We start from the raw sequence: 15,920 nt of genomic DNA on the forward strand, positions 1-15,920 counted from the left end.
ATGGAACTTTTATTTGCAGAGCCAGAGGCATCGAAAGTAACTTCCACTTCCCATCTGGATTGCACATTGCAATGAAAGTACCACACAACAAAGAGGTTTAAAAATTGCAGACTAAAAGGAAGGAATAAACAACGCCGTGGATTTCCATGATTCCGCTTCTTTAGCTTCTTGCCTTTTGGTATTTTTGTTTCCCTTTCCCTTTTTTTTTTTTTTTTTTTACTCAACTCTTCTTTTCTACTGTGAACCCATCTTAATTTTTTCATATTTTTCCTCTCTTACTGTGCACCTGCTTCTCTTTTCCCCCCGCCCTTCAATTCCCTCCTCGCACTCATCTCCTCAGCCTCTGTGTTTGCTATCTTCCTGGAGGATTGTGAGTCTGCATGAACAAGCTCATGATGAGATCAATTATCTATCAGCAGTCACAAAAGTATTGACTTAATACCCAACACACTCATCGGTGGTTACACTGCTTCTCCAGCGGGAAGCCAGCGGCTGTGTGAGCACGTCACGAGCTTGATTGTGTTTGTGAAATGTTCAAGTCCTGCCCCAAAATGGAAGCTGTTTAAGTGTGTGTGTGTGTGTGTGTGTAAGAGGGAGTGCTTCGTCTATAAAGCTGGAAAGCCTCTGCTCTTTCCCCAGGGGGTAAAGCATGGCGAGACAGTTATTAGTCTTTTATCATCTGGCTTTTTGTTGTCATTACGCATCGCTCTTTGTCTGTCTTCCATAATGTTCTCATCCTGCATTCAGTCCCTTCTCTCCATATATATGTGGTGCCATTTTTCTCTTTTTTTTCCATCACACCCCTGTGCTATTACTGCCCAGCAGTGGCAAGGTGTTTTATTGGTTGTTTGTTAACGCATAGAAGCATAACAGGCTCCCCTCTCTCCCCGGTTGCCTTTCGTTTGCCTCCCCCAACCCAGGGGGACGCGTTGGAGAGCAGCCTTCTCTTCTTCAACTCTTCTGTTGCATGATTTAGAAGCAGTGGCTGCATGATGTGTGTGTGTGTGTGTGTGTGTGTGTGTGTGTGTGTGTGTGTGTGTGTGTGTGTGTGTGTGTGTGTGTGTGTGTGTGTGTGTGAGAGAGTGTGCATGGACACCCACACGCAGATACCCCAGAGCACTTAATCTCTTTCCTCCTGATGTTTCATTCTTTCACCCTGAAACAGCAGAAAGCTCGTTCACACACCACAGCACAAACACTCTCTGAAATGCACATTTGCTACTAAATGTTTTCCTCACATGTGAAGCCACACACACTGTCTCACACACGCCGGGGAGGCGGCGCATTGCTTTGTCTGAATGCTGCAATGGTTTCACCTCCATTATGCTGCGACCGGACAGTTAATGTTGCAGGAGGCAAGAAAAATGGAGGGAGATGGAAGCCCACAGCCTCGACATTTACTTTCCATTTGCTGCACACACACACACACACACACACACACACACACATAGATATTCACACAGATCTTCATTACAAAGCTGCTTCAACCACCCATGAATACAGGCAAATACAAACACATACCACCACACCACAAAATATATTTGTTTTCAGGCCTGTTATTATGCATCTGACAGGAGAGAGCATCACTTTTCCTGCAGCCTCTCTGAAGACACAGCTAATTATTGCACAGAAGCCTCTTATCATTTATCAGAGCGTCACACCTGCAGTGAACATGCTTGGCTCTCTATCTGCTGGATTTTATTGTCTCATTATGAACAGTATACCTCAGGGAGCAGAAATAGATAGTCCTTTTCCCATGTGCACACAAAAGTTGGGATGAAATCGTATGTGTGATGTATTTTAGAATATTGGTATTGATTTTTCACTCTCATGCTTGAAAAATCTGGTACATAAAAAATATAGTGTGGTGTGTTGTGAGTCTCAAAATACAAGCTGGCTTTTGCATCCTCTTTTTCAAACAAAATAGAAAATGCACGTACAGCTCAGTTTTAGTTCTGTCTTTCTTATAAAAATACAGTAGCTTACCTCATCATGTGTCCTTATCTGTCACTCGGTTGTCTCTGCTTTCTGAAAAGTTTTTGCAGGCTGTCTTACAAACATGCTCTTTTTTTCAGTCTTTGATAATTATAGAAAGTTTAAGAACATAACCACCTCTTCTTATCATGTAATCTCTCAAAATGTTAGCACTACAACATCTTTTCTGTGCAGACCTGTTGAGTTACCAAAATCCTCACCTGCCTTTTTTTGTTTTTTTTTAAGAGGTGCAGCATGATGTAACCTTTACGTCTTAAATCAGGTTTTTTGTAACTATTCTGTTGGGAAAAGATTTTGAATTCATCAGCTTATCGTGCAGTTTGGCGGCTTTACTTTGACTAGCTTCCGCCACAGATGGCGCACACATTCTTGTTCTCACATTTAAGCCAAACTCTGATCTTAGTTTCAAATGTCCACTGTGGATGCAAGATATTATTCCACCATTGTGAATACAATTTTTCTTAGTTTATTGATACATGGTGTGATGTCTAATAGTGCATCAGTGTCAAAATGAGCTGAAAGGTAGCAGGTGTGTTTGTCTTTCTGCAGAGTGAAGTGAAAGTTTTCTTTTATTGGATTGTTGTGGTTGAGTATCCAGTTGCTCACAGTTTGTTAAAGCTAAAGGTAAAAATGACATTAGGTCTTTGGCACTCACCCAGCGACAAGTATTTTTATAATTCCTCCTGCTTCCTGGTCACTGCATCTGTCTGACATGAGGTAATTTGCCTCTGAGAAGTGTGTTTAAGGTACCAGTAATGGTGTGGATATACAGGTTATATAGTCACCGTGGGAATCTGGAAAAGGGGTTCATGTTGATCATAAGTGAGTTTCACAGTGTACTTTCATGGCTTCATGATAACATGAATGGATCCTTCTTTGATGTTGCTGAAGATCAGTTATTTCTACTGACTGTTCCCATGTTCACTCCAGCTCTCTGAAGATTCTTCTTTTGATCTGTTTTTTCTTAGCTTCTCCACATCATACCAGGCCATCTGGGCACATCACACTGTGTGGGGATCCACCTCCCAGAACGCATTTCATTCTTTACTTTTTTTGTCTTTTTAACACAGTGGAAGAGCAGAGACCTTTGTTGGCAAAGGGGGCGAAAAAGAGCTGGGTCAAAGAGTGAAGGGCAAAAAAGACCAGCATAAGGAGGAGCAGCAGCAAGGGAGGAGAGATTCTGTTGCTTGGCAACACAGCATCAATCAGTGACATAGTGTTGGGGGTTAAAAAGAAAATGTGGATGTGAGTAGCAGTAGACTGAAGGGGGTCTTGCAGATGTCCAGCAGGACAAGAGAACACTGGTGAATATTAAGCAGAGTATTAATGTTTTACTCACCTTGACTACTGAGCAAGTAACATAACTATTACATTATAATAACATTATTCAACCGTATTTTTTCTATATTTTGTTTCTTTCTTTTGACATGGTAAACATCAAGCACTTGACTAAAATGAAGCAAAAACTGCATTAAATAGAGCAGAAAGTGTAATAAATCTGTGTGATGACTAAGACAGCTCTAGTCTTATACATCATAGTTGGTCATTTATGGAGTAAACAAAGTAGCTTTTCCAGCAGAATTGGATGAAGTGATTATAAGCAGGAAGACTGGGAATTGGATCAGCCAAAGGGTCTGGTTCAGTCCAAGAGCAAACAAATCTCCTTACGAGCCAATTATTGTCTTATATCCTCTTTGTTTATTCTGCTCAAACCCAGGTAGCAAAACTACAAGTTCAAACTTTCAAGTAATTTCACTGATGGATATCACTGTAATGCGTCTGTCATGTAAAAGTTTTCACCTCATAGCAGTGTTTTGTTTGTTGCCATTGTTGTCTTTGTTGTTGTTGTTTTGTTTTATTTTTCAGTTTAGACAGATGCACATGTTCATCCCAGAAATATAAAAACATTGGTGGAACCTATTTGAAATCAATATTTCTAAGGCTGATAGATGACATTTGTCTGCAAAATACTTGGCAAAAAAACAAAACAAAACAACAAAATATTAATAATTAGCTAATAAAAGAAATCAAGTGCTGCTGGCTATAAAAGAAATTCTTGACTTGAATGAGTCACTGTGTGATCTAAATTTTCCTGATTGTCTGTATAAAACCTAATGGCCGCCGTTATTTTTATTCTATGGTGAACCCTCAGAGCAACCACTGTCACTGCAAGAAAAGCTTAAATTAATGTTTGGACTACGTCAGAGACTCACAAAGTGCTGAGGTCAGAAACAGAGCAAGTAATCATGTAAATCTCACATAACGCTCGGCAAGAAAGTGAATAAACATATTTCTCAAAACCTTGTTCTGTACGGTGTATCTAGCCGAAAAGTATGCATTATGTTCTTGTCCTCTGCTCTCTCTCGTTCCACTTAGTCTTCACACCACCATTAACTACCCCATTTCTCTCTCATAAAGTGCCCTCTCCAGTGCCATAGTAGAGGGAGGTGAGTCAGCAAGAGGCAGATAATTGGGGTTATAAGTTGAGAGTTTTTTACAGCAAAGAAGTTAGAAGTCATTATGAGACTGTGAGTAATTATGGTTCGAGAAAAATACGTGTTGGTAATCTGTTCACGGAGAAAGGATAGCTCATGTGTCTGCAGGAGGACACACGCTGCTGTCACATGGAGGTGATGCATCTGCTATGGTTCCTCTTTTGCACATGAGCATTGCCAGTTGTGATAAAAAAAAACTAAAAAAAAACAACAACCTGCTTCTCATTCTGGTTGATCAGTTGTCTAATTTTAACCATGTCTCCCTGTCAGCTGATTTCCAGTGATGCAGATGGGGCCATTCAAAGGGCAGGACGCTTCAGGGTGGAGAATGGTTCCTCAGATGAGGTATATTTAATATAATACACTTTTGTCTGCAAATGGGTCCCACCTTTTTTTTAAAAATGAGTATTATTATTATTATTATTATTATTATTATTATTATTATTATTATTATTATTATTACTATTATTATATTTTGCAGTAATTGCAGACATTCCCTCTAACTGTATGTTTTAACCTACAGTAGATTGGACACTGAAATGGTGATAGACAGACATACACTGGTACATTATTAAAGAGTTAGAGTGTTTAACATAAAGGCAGAAGAGAGCTGGCACCACTCCCATGTCTGACTGCAGACTTTTAACTGACAGCCTTTTGCAATATTACACACATCAAGATCTAACTGCAATATATAAACAAAACAAAAGCTGGAAATCGCTGTCTGTTTTTGATTTCCCACCCTGCATTGTAATCTATTCTGCACCATGCAGCTATGTTCAACAGAGAGGACTGCTGTGATTCAAGCTGTGATCATCATGATGACATTGCGGTGTGTGTGTGTGTGTGTGTGTGTGTGTCTGTGTGTGTCTGTGTGCATTTGACAAACAGGCCTTGGACTACACTCCGGGAACCTGGAGGAGAACGGATGTCCATCTGGAAAATCCAGAGTACCACACCAGATGGTTCTTCAAATACTTCTTGGGAAAAGGTCAGTGCTGCTCAGCACACACTTCCACACAGTGGTGGTGTGAAATAGGCAGGGGGTGAGGGTGTGGCAGAGCCAATGAGCTGGCTTTCAAAAGCTGCAGAGATAAAACAGCAAAGAATGTCTTCCCTGGTCCACAGGAGACTTCTTATCTTAAAAAGTCAGTCGTGTTTTTACTGCTGCAGTACTCTTAATACAAGACAAAAACATCCAGGCTTATTCTAAATGAGAGCCTGAACGAAACTCATACAGCACCAAGGGAGGAAGCAAAAAGAGAACATACTGTATTGTCTCATTAGATGGACGAGTACTACAGCCACAAGAAAAGAGCTAACGCAAGTGTTGGTCTCCAAAATGTCCAGCTCTGTGCATAAGCCAAATAAGATTGTCAGAAATCTGTTTGTGTTAGTTGCTTGTTCCATCACCTTGCTGACCCGCGTCACTTCAACATCCTCATTAGCAACGTGCCTGCTCTTCGACTCGCAGTGTAGGTGTTGCTGCAAGCAGCACAACAAAACATCATAGTGCAAGTTTGTTTTCCACAATTTGAACCTTTCAGTCTCCTGAAAGGTTGAGATAAAGTCCAGAACTTGGATGGATGAAAACACTTTTTGAAAGAAGGCTAGGCTGCAAAAAAAAAAAAAAAGCAGCTTTGAAACAAATGAAATCCATTTTACTTTCAACCTGATCTAGTGATGCTATGGCATGAGTGGCCTAAAATGAGCTCGTGAAAGTTGGCTCGACCTGTTTGGACCGCTGCTGAGCCATCTGTGTCTCACAGCCTGAGCAGAGCTGACTGCAATGCACAACACATGATAAACTGGAGGCCACTTCCTATGTGATGAAGCAGCTACAGGAACACAATTGCCTTAATTCCTTCATGATTGGTTGCAGAAATAGAAAGGAATTCGTCCCATGTTGCTTTCTTGTTTTGTGACATTGAACAGGACAATGACTTCTGATTGTAGACACTTAAAGCAAGAGAGAGGCTTAAGCTTTCAAATTGTAAAGAAAACTGTTTCAGCACAGTCTTCCAAAATGGTGTAAAATACGACCAGTTAAAATCCCATATTAGAAGAAAATGTGTGATTTGGTCTGGTTGAGTATGTTACCCTGTAAACTGAAGAGGTCGAGGATAGAAAAGAGATGCGACAGAGGAGAAAAAGAGCAAGTCAGCACAAAGATGAAAGGAGTGCTGAGTGTTCAGTTTTAGTAAAGTCCTATTTAATTGTGGCATCCACACAGTAAATATTGAGTGTGCATGTTTTAAATTATTTGTACAATATCTGTTTCCCTCAGTCCACCAGAACTATGTGGGTACAGACGCAGAGAAGAACCCTTTCTACCTGTCAGTTGTCCTCTCAGACCAGAACAACCAGCGGGTTCCCCAGTACAGAGCCATTCTCTGGAGGAAGACGGTGAGTTTGTTGTATGCGCCTTCTAGTCATCACACTAAGTGTTCTTGTTATATGAATGAATTCAAACATCTGCAGTGACTCTACAAGTGCAAAGAAAAATGTTTATATTCATTCAGTCTCCCTAAATTAGTAAAAACAAAGTCCTAATTTCAGTTTCAAATGATTTATTTGGATAAAGCGATGCAAGTTCAGGACCCCTTCTTCTTAAGCAACAAAAAGACAAAAAAAAAACGTACATAACACTTTACAATAATGGTACAATTCATGTAAGTAATGCGTAATGAACTAATGCATTAATTAATGAAGACTTTATCATGAGCTCCTGTTGTTCATCATGAACTACTGATGATCTCAATGTTGAATCATGTGATCTCTTGACCCATAATTGATCATCAATTGGCGTGTCTGTAAAGTGTCCTGAGACAACATTGTTATGAAGTAGTGCTATACAATTAAAGCTGAATTGAATTAAATTGAACATTGATTCACTGTTAATTCATCATTATGTTGACAAATTTGACAGTTTAGATAGAAACATATCATTTAAATCCGTGCTACTGGTTTTTTTTTTAATATATTTAATGCAAGACACGCTCTTAAAGTTCACTTGGATGAACATGGATAAAAGCACTTTGAGTGACTATTAGGGTTTTCAAACCACTGCATTAATGTAGTCCATTTAGCAAAGATATAATACTGGTATATATGGAAATGTTTTATATCAAATACATAGCTGCAAAAAAAATAAATAACTTCAACCTATTTTAATAGTCATTTATTAATTTATTAATGCATTAGTTTATCATGAGTTACACATTACTTCAGTAAATGATTTTGAAAAAAGTATGTTATTTACATTACTGTTTCAGAATTTCACGCCTAAAAAATTTCATTGTAATACCTTTTTTGACAAAAGTATAAGCTCCTCACTGATTGATACTATATACACTCTTGAAGTTATTTCAGTTTTTCTCTGAGCATCACTGGTATTGTTTTGTAATAAACCAAATCATTAAATTTTATAACATTAGAACATTAAAATAATGTGGTCACAGTATCCAGCCTTTGTGATGATGTGTATACCTTGTTTCCGTAAAAAAAAAAAAAAATATTTAGTTTGTTGTTTAAAAGGAGCATCCCCATAATTCCACCACAGGATGCTTTTATTTACATAAATTGAGGTTTTAGGTTTCTCCACTTGAGTGAAAGAGGACAGTCTTAAAACTTTTTGTACATTAGTACACAAATGAATCCTAAGTAGGAATATTTTCCTCTAAGTTGCACAGCTGAAGGTGGTATTTTTATTTCCAAGTATATTGAGACTATGCTACTTCCCTATTGAGTCACAATGTGTGCATGTAGGTGTGCGTGAGGTGCACATTCATTAATGTGTGTATGCTGTTTAGTGATTCAGTTACATGACCAAGATAGCTTGGATCTAATTTTGGCCTCTGGCCTTGTCTGGAACCTGATTAGGGCGTTGCACCTCCGCTGCATCATCACATTCATTTGTCATGTTTCTGTCCAACTCCAGCTGGTACAGGATGTGTATTTATGTTTCTGTAAAACACAGCTACATTGTAATTATTCTAACGCTGGTTAAAGAAGACTTGTGTGGTCTGAGTTGCCTTTTAGTTAGCATGATATGAACTTCCTGAGCTGCATAAAAATCTATAAAGAGGTGATTCCCCCATTGAAAAGTGAGTAACACTAACTGCAATGAGAGTTTTTAATCTCAAGTCTGTGTCCTTCTTGTTCACTCAGGGTACTCTGAAGATAAGCCTCCCTTACAGCCCAACCAAAACACTATCAGTGAAGTCCATCCTCAGGTGAGAAGTGCAGCCCCGAGCTTCAAGCAGTTAGTTATTTTTTACAATACTTGATTGTTAGTGATGTTAACTTCCTGCATGCTATTGCTACTTAAAAACGCAGTGTTTCAGTGTGTGACTTGAGCTTCAAAACTACCATTACACTATCCCACTGTGTCTGTGTCTATTAAAGGGAGATTAGTTTTTGCACACACAGTTATAAATTTAGCAAAATATTATTGTTTAAGTAAGTGTTTACTCTGCACATGCATCAAATTTTACTGTAGATAGTACTAGTTGTACTAGTTGTGTACTAGTTGTGAAATGTCATTCCAGCAAATTTGAAAGATGTTTTTGTTTGAGATAAGATACATTCATACATGCACACAGAGTTTAACTGGAAAATATGCTTTCCATGTTTACAGAACAGTGAACACAGACGATATTTATCAATGTTTTGTTGTCGTGAAGCTCTGTGACTTGCAAGTCCCATGGGAATATTTAGTTTCTTTGCACAAGTTAGAATAATGAAAACAATATTTACACTTTGACTTTTGGATAATAACACCCTCATGTGAAGATTTCACAGAATTAGTGTTTTTATGGCCTAAAAAGATCTTGCAGATCAGTCTTTACAACATACAAGTTGAAATAGATTGAAAAAATTCAATTAGATTCCTGATGAGCTCCGGTGTGAAGATGCTAGATGGCTGTTTACAAAATGTTTGGTGTACTGCTTAAGACTGAAACACATTTTAGTTCAAAGGAGGAAGCATAATAATTCCCCAAGGTTTATATGACACTGGAAAGCAAATAAAAAAATGTAAATTCTCATTCAAAATTTCTCCTGTTTCTCCTATCAGGCCCTTAAAGGCCCTTACAAATTGTAACCTGACAGCACATTAAAACTTTTCATCAATACTTCCAGACTGTTTCTCAGCTTTCACAAAAGCTTTCACAAAATCACTCATCAAATAACTTAAAAATGACAGCTTTGCAGTAATTTTGGCGAAGCTCTAAATTGTTCTCAATGCTTTCTCAGTCCACAGTGTCTGCTGGAAAACGTACTGTGTATCAGTAGGCTTGTGATCTAAGTGAATGATCAGGTTGAGCTACAACTGTTGCCCAAGGTAACTGTGTATGGAACTGCACTGTGTGAGACACAGTGGTGTAGGTATCATGGTTTGAGCTTAAGCAGTGGTATCTAGGCTGAATTTGCTTGTATTCATTTGATGCAAAAGATATTTCTGGATTATGTGGGCAAATCTAAAGGAAAGTGTTAAAATATCAGTTCATTAAGTAAACTGCAAACAAAAGTGAATCGTTCTGCAGTTGAGGAACACTAGCACCCAATTTCCATAATGTGTGTGTTCAGTTTGAAGTTCACCATAACCATCTATGCCCCCCAGTGTTCAATACAAGGAAATGCAATTCTTGCCGGGTAGATGAAAACCTCACAGAGGCAATTGCAATAGGTAATTTAGATTATCAAGAAATTATATGTAGTATTTTTGTGAATAAGGAACACTTATAATGCAGAAAGAGAAGCAAGTTAGACCAGACTGGTTTACAACTAAGCAATATCTGTGTTTGTTAAACACAAAGTTTCATCTGTATGTGTGCTTAATGTAGTCATCAATTTAATCATTTTTGCCTGTTTTTTACTTGCTTGGCTTTCTCTCTGAAATGCATTGCACTGATGAAAATATATACAACAACCAAATACTGATATAATGGAATGGAAAATGGAGGAGTTCTCATAGAATTAATGGACTTCTGATGGACTGCCATGCAAAGTCATACATACAGTTGTGCTCATATGTATTCATCCCCTTTCATTAAAGAAAAGGCTGAATTTACAACAGTCACTCAAATAACTGGAGACTTAAAAAAGATCTAATAACTAAAAATTAGTGTTGTGGAATATTCTATGCTATCGATGCTACACAGAGGACACGGTAGCAGCTGATGATTGCAGAAAGAGACTACATTTATTACAGACTAACACAGCATCAGTGGGACAAGAGGAAGGTCTTCTTCGGGAGAAAGCCAGTCACTTATATAGGGCTCATCCCTGCAGCCACACTTCTTTACATGGGAAGACATGTCACAAGTTGCTAATTATGCACTGTCCAAGCTGACTGGTGGTGTTGATATAGTTGCTATGTTACCTGGTTTACCAGGGGCAGAAGTTGACCTTGGATCAAATCTAACTTCCACATTAGCAAAAATATAATTTAGTAATATAAGACACTGTTTTTTCATTTAATTGAGTTGAAGAAAGAAAAACAAACAAACAAATTGGTCCTGGACAAATTAGAGCACTTTTCTGTTGAACAGAGGGACAAAATACCTGTCAACAGGTGAAGAAGTCTGACTGAGAGGAACAGAAAACACCTGACTGGAGCGGAAACGTTAAAGGATTGTTTAACAAAATATTATTTGTTAATATTAAGTGATGTAATATGTAATAAATTATCTTATTTGTTTGCTTTTTAAAAAAAATATTTCTATTGAACCAGAATTAGAAAATAATGTAATGATTTTCACAAAATTTTTATTTATTATTACTTTAGTCAATTTCATCTTATTTTACAGGCAGCTGTTTTTTTCCTTCTTTAACGAAAGGGTATGAATGAATATGAGCACAACTGTATTGTATGTAGAAACAAGGCATATGGCAAAAATTCAATTTCACAATAGAAAGGCAAAGGTTAAGTGACTTATGCCACTCAAAGAAAAGTAGCAATGAATCATTTGTGTAACAGTTTCGTATCATTTGTTCGATTGTGCTTTTATTTTGTGAAGTTGCAGTGATGTTTTAGGAAATATTTCTGCAAAAAAAAAAAAAACTCCACTTTTAACTAAAAAATAAAAATTTGACAAAATTAACATATATTTTACAAGAAAATGTCAAATATATTGTCCAACCATTATAAATTACATTGCCATTTATAGCTTCAACACAACATTATGTTTCCACTGCCAGATGTCATGAGAGACTAGTAACAGGGTTTAAGAAGATGCATGACAGAAGAGATTGGACATTATAAATTCCTCAGGCTGAGTAGCATCACTGCTCAAACTCTGAATGAGTACAAATTGTACAAGCTGTATAAAAAATCCCCTGGATCAGGTCTCATTTTTCTGTGTTAGGCTTCAGGCCATTTGTCTTCCATCAGTCCTAAACACCCTCTTTTTTTCTCCACTGCTCCTTCTAAAACTGTTTTTTCCGTGCTCCAATTGCAGCGCAATGAACATGGACAGGTTTGAGAAAGGCCCCAGGGAGATCCTCAACCCTGAGATTCAGAAGGTGAGAAGGACCCCACAGCAGAACCCACTCTTATTGAAATATGGCAACCGTCCATTTACTGTGAAGCCTGATCCCCAACCAAGTTTATAATGTCCTCAGGCTGTCACCTCTGGTCTGGTCTGTGTGAATGATATTTGTTTTGTTCCCTTTTCAAGGATCTGCTGGTGTTGGAGGAACAAGAGGTATGAAAAGATGTGGAGTTTTGATTGTTAGTTGTTTTCATTATCCTAAATTTCACTGAGAGGTTAGGGTCTTTGCATGAGATAAACTAAAGTTTATTTTTCTTTCTTATTTTTCTTCTTTTTCCATTTCTTGTGCACCATGGTGCAAGCTTTAGTTATATTTCAAGCATGATTCCACCACCATTTGTATATTGCACCAGTGTAATTACACTGTAAATGGATGCATGCATGAGTAGGTGAAAAGATGTACTTTAGGTACACATAAAAAGCTCTTTTTTTTCATGTTTTTAACAAAAAAAAAACTTTTTTGTTAATCTTGTCACAACTTTAATCCGATTCTATGTTTATAGGGTTCTGTCAACTTTAAATTTGGTGTACTGTATGCCAAAGATGGACAGCTTACAGATGACGAGATGTTTAGCAATGGTAAGTCCTTCTCCACGTTACCTTTATAATTCCTTTTTTTTTTTTTAAAGCTTGTAAAAGTTTTTTTTTTTTCCCCAAATACGCATTTCAAATGCAATAACATTACTTTGACCTTCATAGTCACTATATTAGCATGTGTTTATGTTTGTACCATTCCTCCATTGACCCAGTTTTTAGTTTAAAAGTTATTTGTTCCTTAAATTATAAGAGAAGCTTTATAACTTTGATGGGAAAATGTTATAATTGAGCTGTGAGATGAACCTTTAGTGGTAGGCCGAGTTAGGCTGCCTGTGTCCACAATTTCTTGTCTGATCGCTAAGACAAGCTAAGCTAAGCTAAGCTAAGTTAATTATATTCATATGTGTAAAGCTAATTTCCTCTTAACTCTGAACAAGAAATCTGACAGTATTTCTTCCATGAAATTGTTTGTTATTAAATAAAACTGAGTGAAATGTTTGTGTTTTTTCATAGAGACGGGGAGTGAGAGCTTCGATAAGTTTCTCACTCTACTGGGGGATACTGTTACACTGCAGGGATGGGCCGGTTACCGGGGGGGTCTAGACACCAAGAGTAAGTACGCTAAAATCTGCTCTGGCATATTTATAAACATCACTTATGAGTAAAATGCCACAAGTAAGCAATTTTTTCTTCTTCGTGTTGTCTTGTTTCTGCAGATGACACTACAGGAATTAAATCCATCTACACAGTGTATCAGGGCCATGAGCTCATGTTCCACGTGTCCACCATGTTGCCCTACTCCAAAGAGAATAAACAGCAGGTGTGTGTGTATGTGTGTGTGAATGTGTTTGAATGCTTTTGTCTCTGAATAACACATCCAAACAGCGATGCCTTGAACCCACTTATTTTCCTGTCTCTCCTCCATGAGGCTGTTGTTAGTGGCTGAGTTTATAAAGGTTTTCATTTTTTATCTTCATTATAGGTCTATAACAGCCTAATATTTGTGAATTTTTTTTATAGGATTTGTTTCTCCCTGTGAAGGTACACTTGTGTTCTTTGTTAAGATAGGAAACCTCTGTTTTGGATGGAGATCTTCATTTTTTCATTGTCTGTTCAAGATACCGCTTAAACACTGACAGGAAGCCAGTACAATGGCAGCTGCTGTACTCAGTGACTTTATAGATATAAGGAGAAGAAAGTGACATTTTTGCTCTTTTCTATAATGTCAATATTCACTAGTATGATGTGATAGGGTCGGTGCTTCACAGTTTTGACACATAATTGGATTTCCTCTGAAGAACGGACAATCTGGTGGTCAGTAATATGTGACAGTCTGTACTTGTGCTGCAAGCGGCTGTGCACGGTTCTTTTCCACCTGAGTGACTGAATGTCAAAGCTGAGTTTTTGTCACTGTGATGTAATTGTTAACTGTATTGAGTTAATTTCTCCCTTCATAGTGTGTGATTTATGTAACGTTCTCATTAATCAGTCATGGAGTTAAACAAGTGTCATGCTAGAGGAAAGGTAATTTCATTTTAGATGTTAAAAATAGCTTCAGCACTAACCCAGCATCTTGCTTTGACTGAAACACTATGGGGAGGGGGGGGGAGTATCTGCAATATGAGAAGCAATTTTTGCATGCATTAATGGGCTCATGAAATTACAGCAGTAACATTAGGCCTGTCACTGAAAGAAAAGTTAACTTCAGATTCTTATAATTATGATCGTTTTCAATGTTTGTTGTCATTTTAGGTCTAATTTGGACTACTGTCTCCTAATTTATCATTTCCATGTTTTGAAAAAATATTTTGCCACTTTAAGGTTGTTTATACATAATCTTTGACATTTTGTCTCCTTGTGGGTATTTCACATCTCTTCATTTGTTGTTTTAGTTTTGTTTGTGTGTCTGTTTGAGACAAGTGGGCCTATCTCTGCCTGTGAGCCCTCTTCATTAATCTGGATTTGGCTCCAGAAGTTATACTAACCAAATAACTGTGCAAAAAGGAATATAATTAATGTATGCACTGTGAAAATTATTAAATGAGGCTGGTTTTAGATACAGGTTAAGATTTAGATTTGCACTTTATTGGGTTAGGTTTATTAGTTTTTAGTTTGCAGTGCAAGAAAATGCTCAGGTACATTTAGCAATCCCTGTAAAACACTCTAGTTTGTCAGAGAATCTTTATATTTTAAGTTTTAATCTGAAACAAACTATTTAAGCAGCGTTGTAAAAACTGGACCAGTTAACAACTAATTCTTTATCCAAACTGTTCTGTTTTTTATTAAATAGCTAAAACATTGTAAGTTTAAAAATATTTCCTGTCACAGATAAATCACATAGTTCTGAGCTTATCCTGTTTTGTGTTTGTGTTTGTTTTTTTTTTTCTTGTTTCTCTGTGGTTTGTCCCCTCTGGCAGGTTGAGAGAAAAAGGCACATTGGAAATGACATTGTTACCATAGTATTCCAGGAAGGGGATGATGCCTCATCATCCTTCAAACCATCTATGATCCGATCACACTTCACACGTATCCTTCACATGGACAGTGACTGCCAAAGAAATTAATTGGTTGTCAGCAACATGAGTCATGTTCCTTGGAGCCTCTGCTAATGAAATTGCATGTGTTGAGATATTATGTCGCCTGTGCAACAAGTGTTTCCTATATTTTTATTTTCAGATATTTTTGCATTAGTTAGGTATAATAGCCAGAATGACAGTTACAGGTGAGTTTTGAGGCTTCAACCCCTGAAAAGTTACTCTAATTCAAGATGCTAAATGTTTTATTCAACCTTAATATAAGGTGAATTTATTTGATCTCCTCCTTGTTACATGTTGATGTAAGAAAAATGTGACATACCTGCGTAACTGCCACAGGTTGAAGATTTTCTCAGAGGAGAGTGTTCCACTGTTTGGACCCCCTCTCCCATCTCCACCTGTGTTTACTGATCACCAAGAATTCAGGGACTTTTTATTAGTCAAATGTAAGAAAACGTTTGCGAAAATAATCCATCAGATATTCTGGTGATTTCACTCAAGCTAGTTCTTCCTGCTTTTAATCTTTATTTCTTTTCAGTAATCAATGGAGAGAAAGCCACATTGGAGACGCCAACGTTTGCCCAGAAGCGACAGCGGACTCTTGACATGTTGATCCGTTCGCTCTACCAGGACCTCATGCCTGACTTGCACAAGGTACACCAATATGGCATCCACTACTCTGCAATGACTTATATGCATGTTTTTTCCCCAATCCAAGTCATCCCCTCCTGATTCTTCCCTGTCATTTTGACATCATCACCGCCACTGCTGAGTTGTGCTCTGCTCTAATTCACTGCAGCCCT

At 37.7% G+C, this 15,920-nt stretch overlaps 1 protein-coding gene across 1 annotated transcript in view; it reads left to right on the forward strand.

Moving 5' to 3' along the window:
* The window catches only part of garnl3 (GTPase activating Rap/RanGAP domain like 3), a gene marked incomplete at both ends in the record, with an annotated part of 87,907 nt that overhangs the window by 56,415 nt on the left and 15,572 nt on the right, over window positions 1–15,920 (forward strand). Inside the window, 13 exons of the mRNA XM_079257107.1 lie at window positions 4,761–4,835; window positions 5,382–5,481; window positions 6,778–6,896; window positions 8,661–8,725; window positions 11,954–12,017; window positions 12,173–12,199; window positions 12,550–12,625; window positions 13,097–13,195; window positions 13,300–13,403; window positions 15,001–15,109; window positions 15,260–15,305; window positions 15,457–15,563; window positions 15,656–15,771. Of these exons, the coding sequence (XP_079113233.1) occupies window positions 4,761–4,835; window positions 5,382–5,481; window positions 6,778–6,896; window positions 8,661–8,725; window positions 11,954–12,017; window positions 12,173–12,199; window positions 12,550–12,625; window positions 13,097–13,195; window positions 13,300–13,403; window positions 15,001–15,109; window positions 15,260–15,305; window positions 15,457–15,563; window positions 15,656–15,771 (1,107 nt within the window). The remainder of the gene's footprint in view (window positions 1–4,760; window positions 4,836–5,381; window positions 5,482–6,777; window positions 6,897–8,660; window positions 8,726–11,953; window positions 12,018–12,172; window positions 12,200–12,549; window positions 12,626–13,096; window positions 13,196–13,299; window positions 13,404–15,000; window positions 15,110–15,259; window positions 15,306–15,456; window positions 15,564–15,655; window positions 15,772–15,920) is intronic.

The sequence above is a fragment of the Telmatherina bonti genome (assembly GCF_933228915.1).
Source record: "Telmatherina bonti genome assembly, chromosome: 17".
Classification (NCBI taxonomy): Eukaryota; Metazoa; Chordata; class Actinopteri; order Atheriniformes; family Telmatherinidae; genus Telmatherina; species Telmatherina bonti.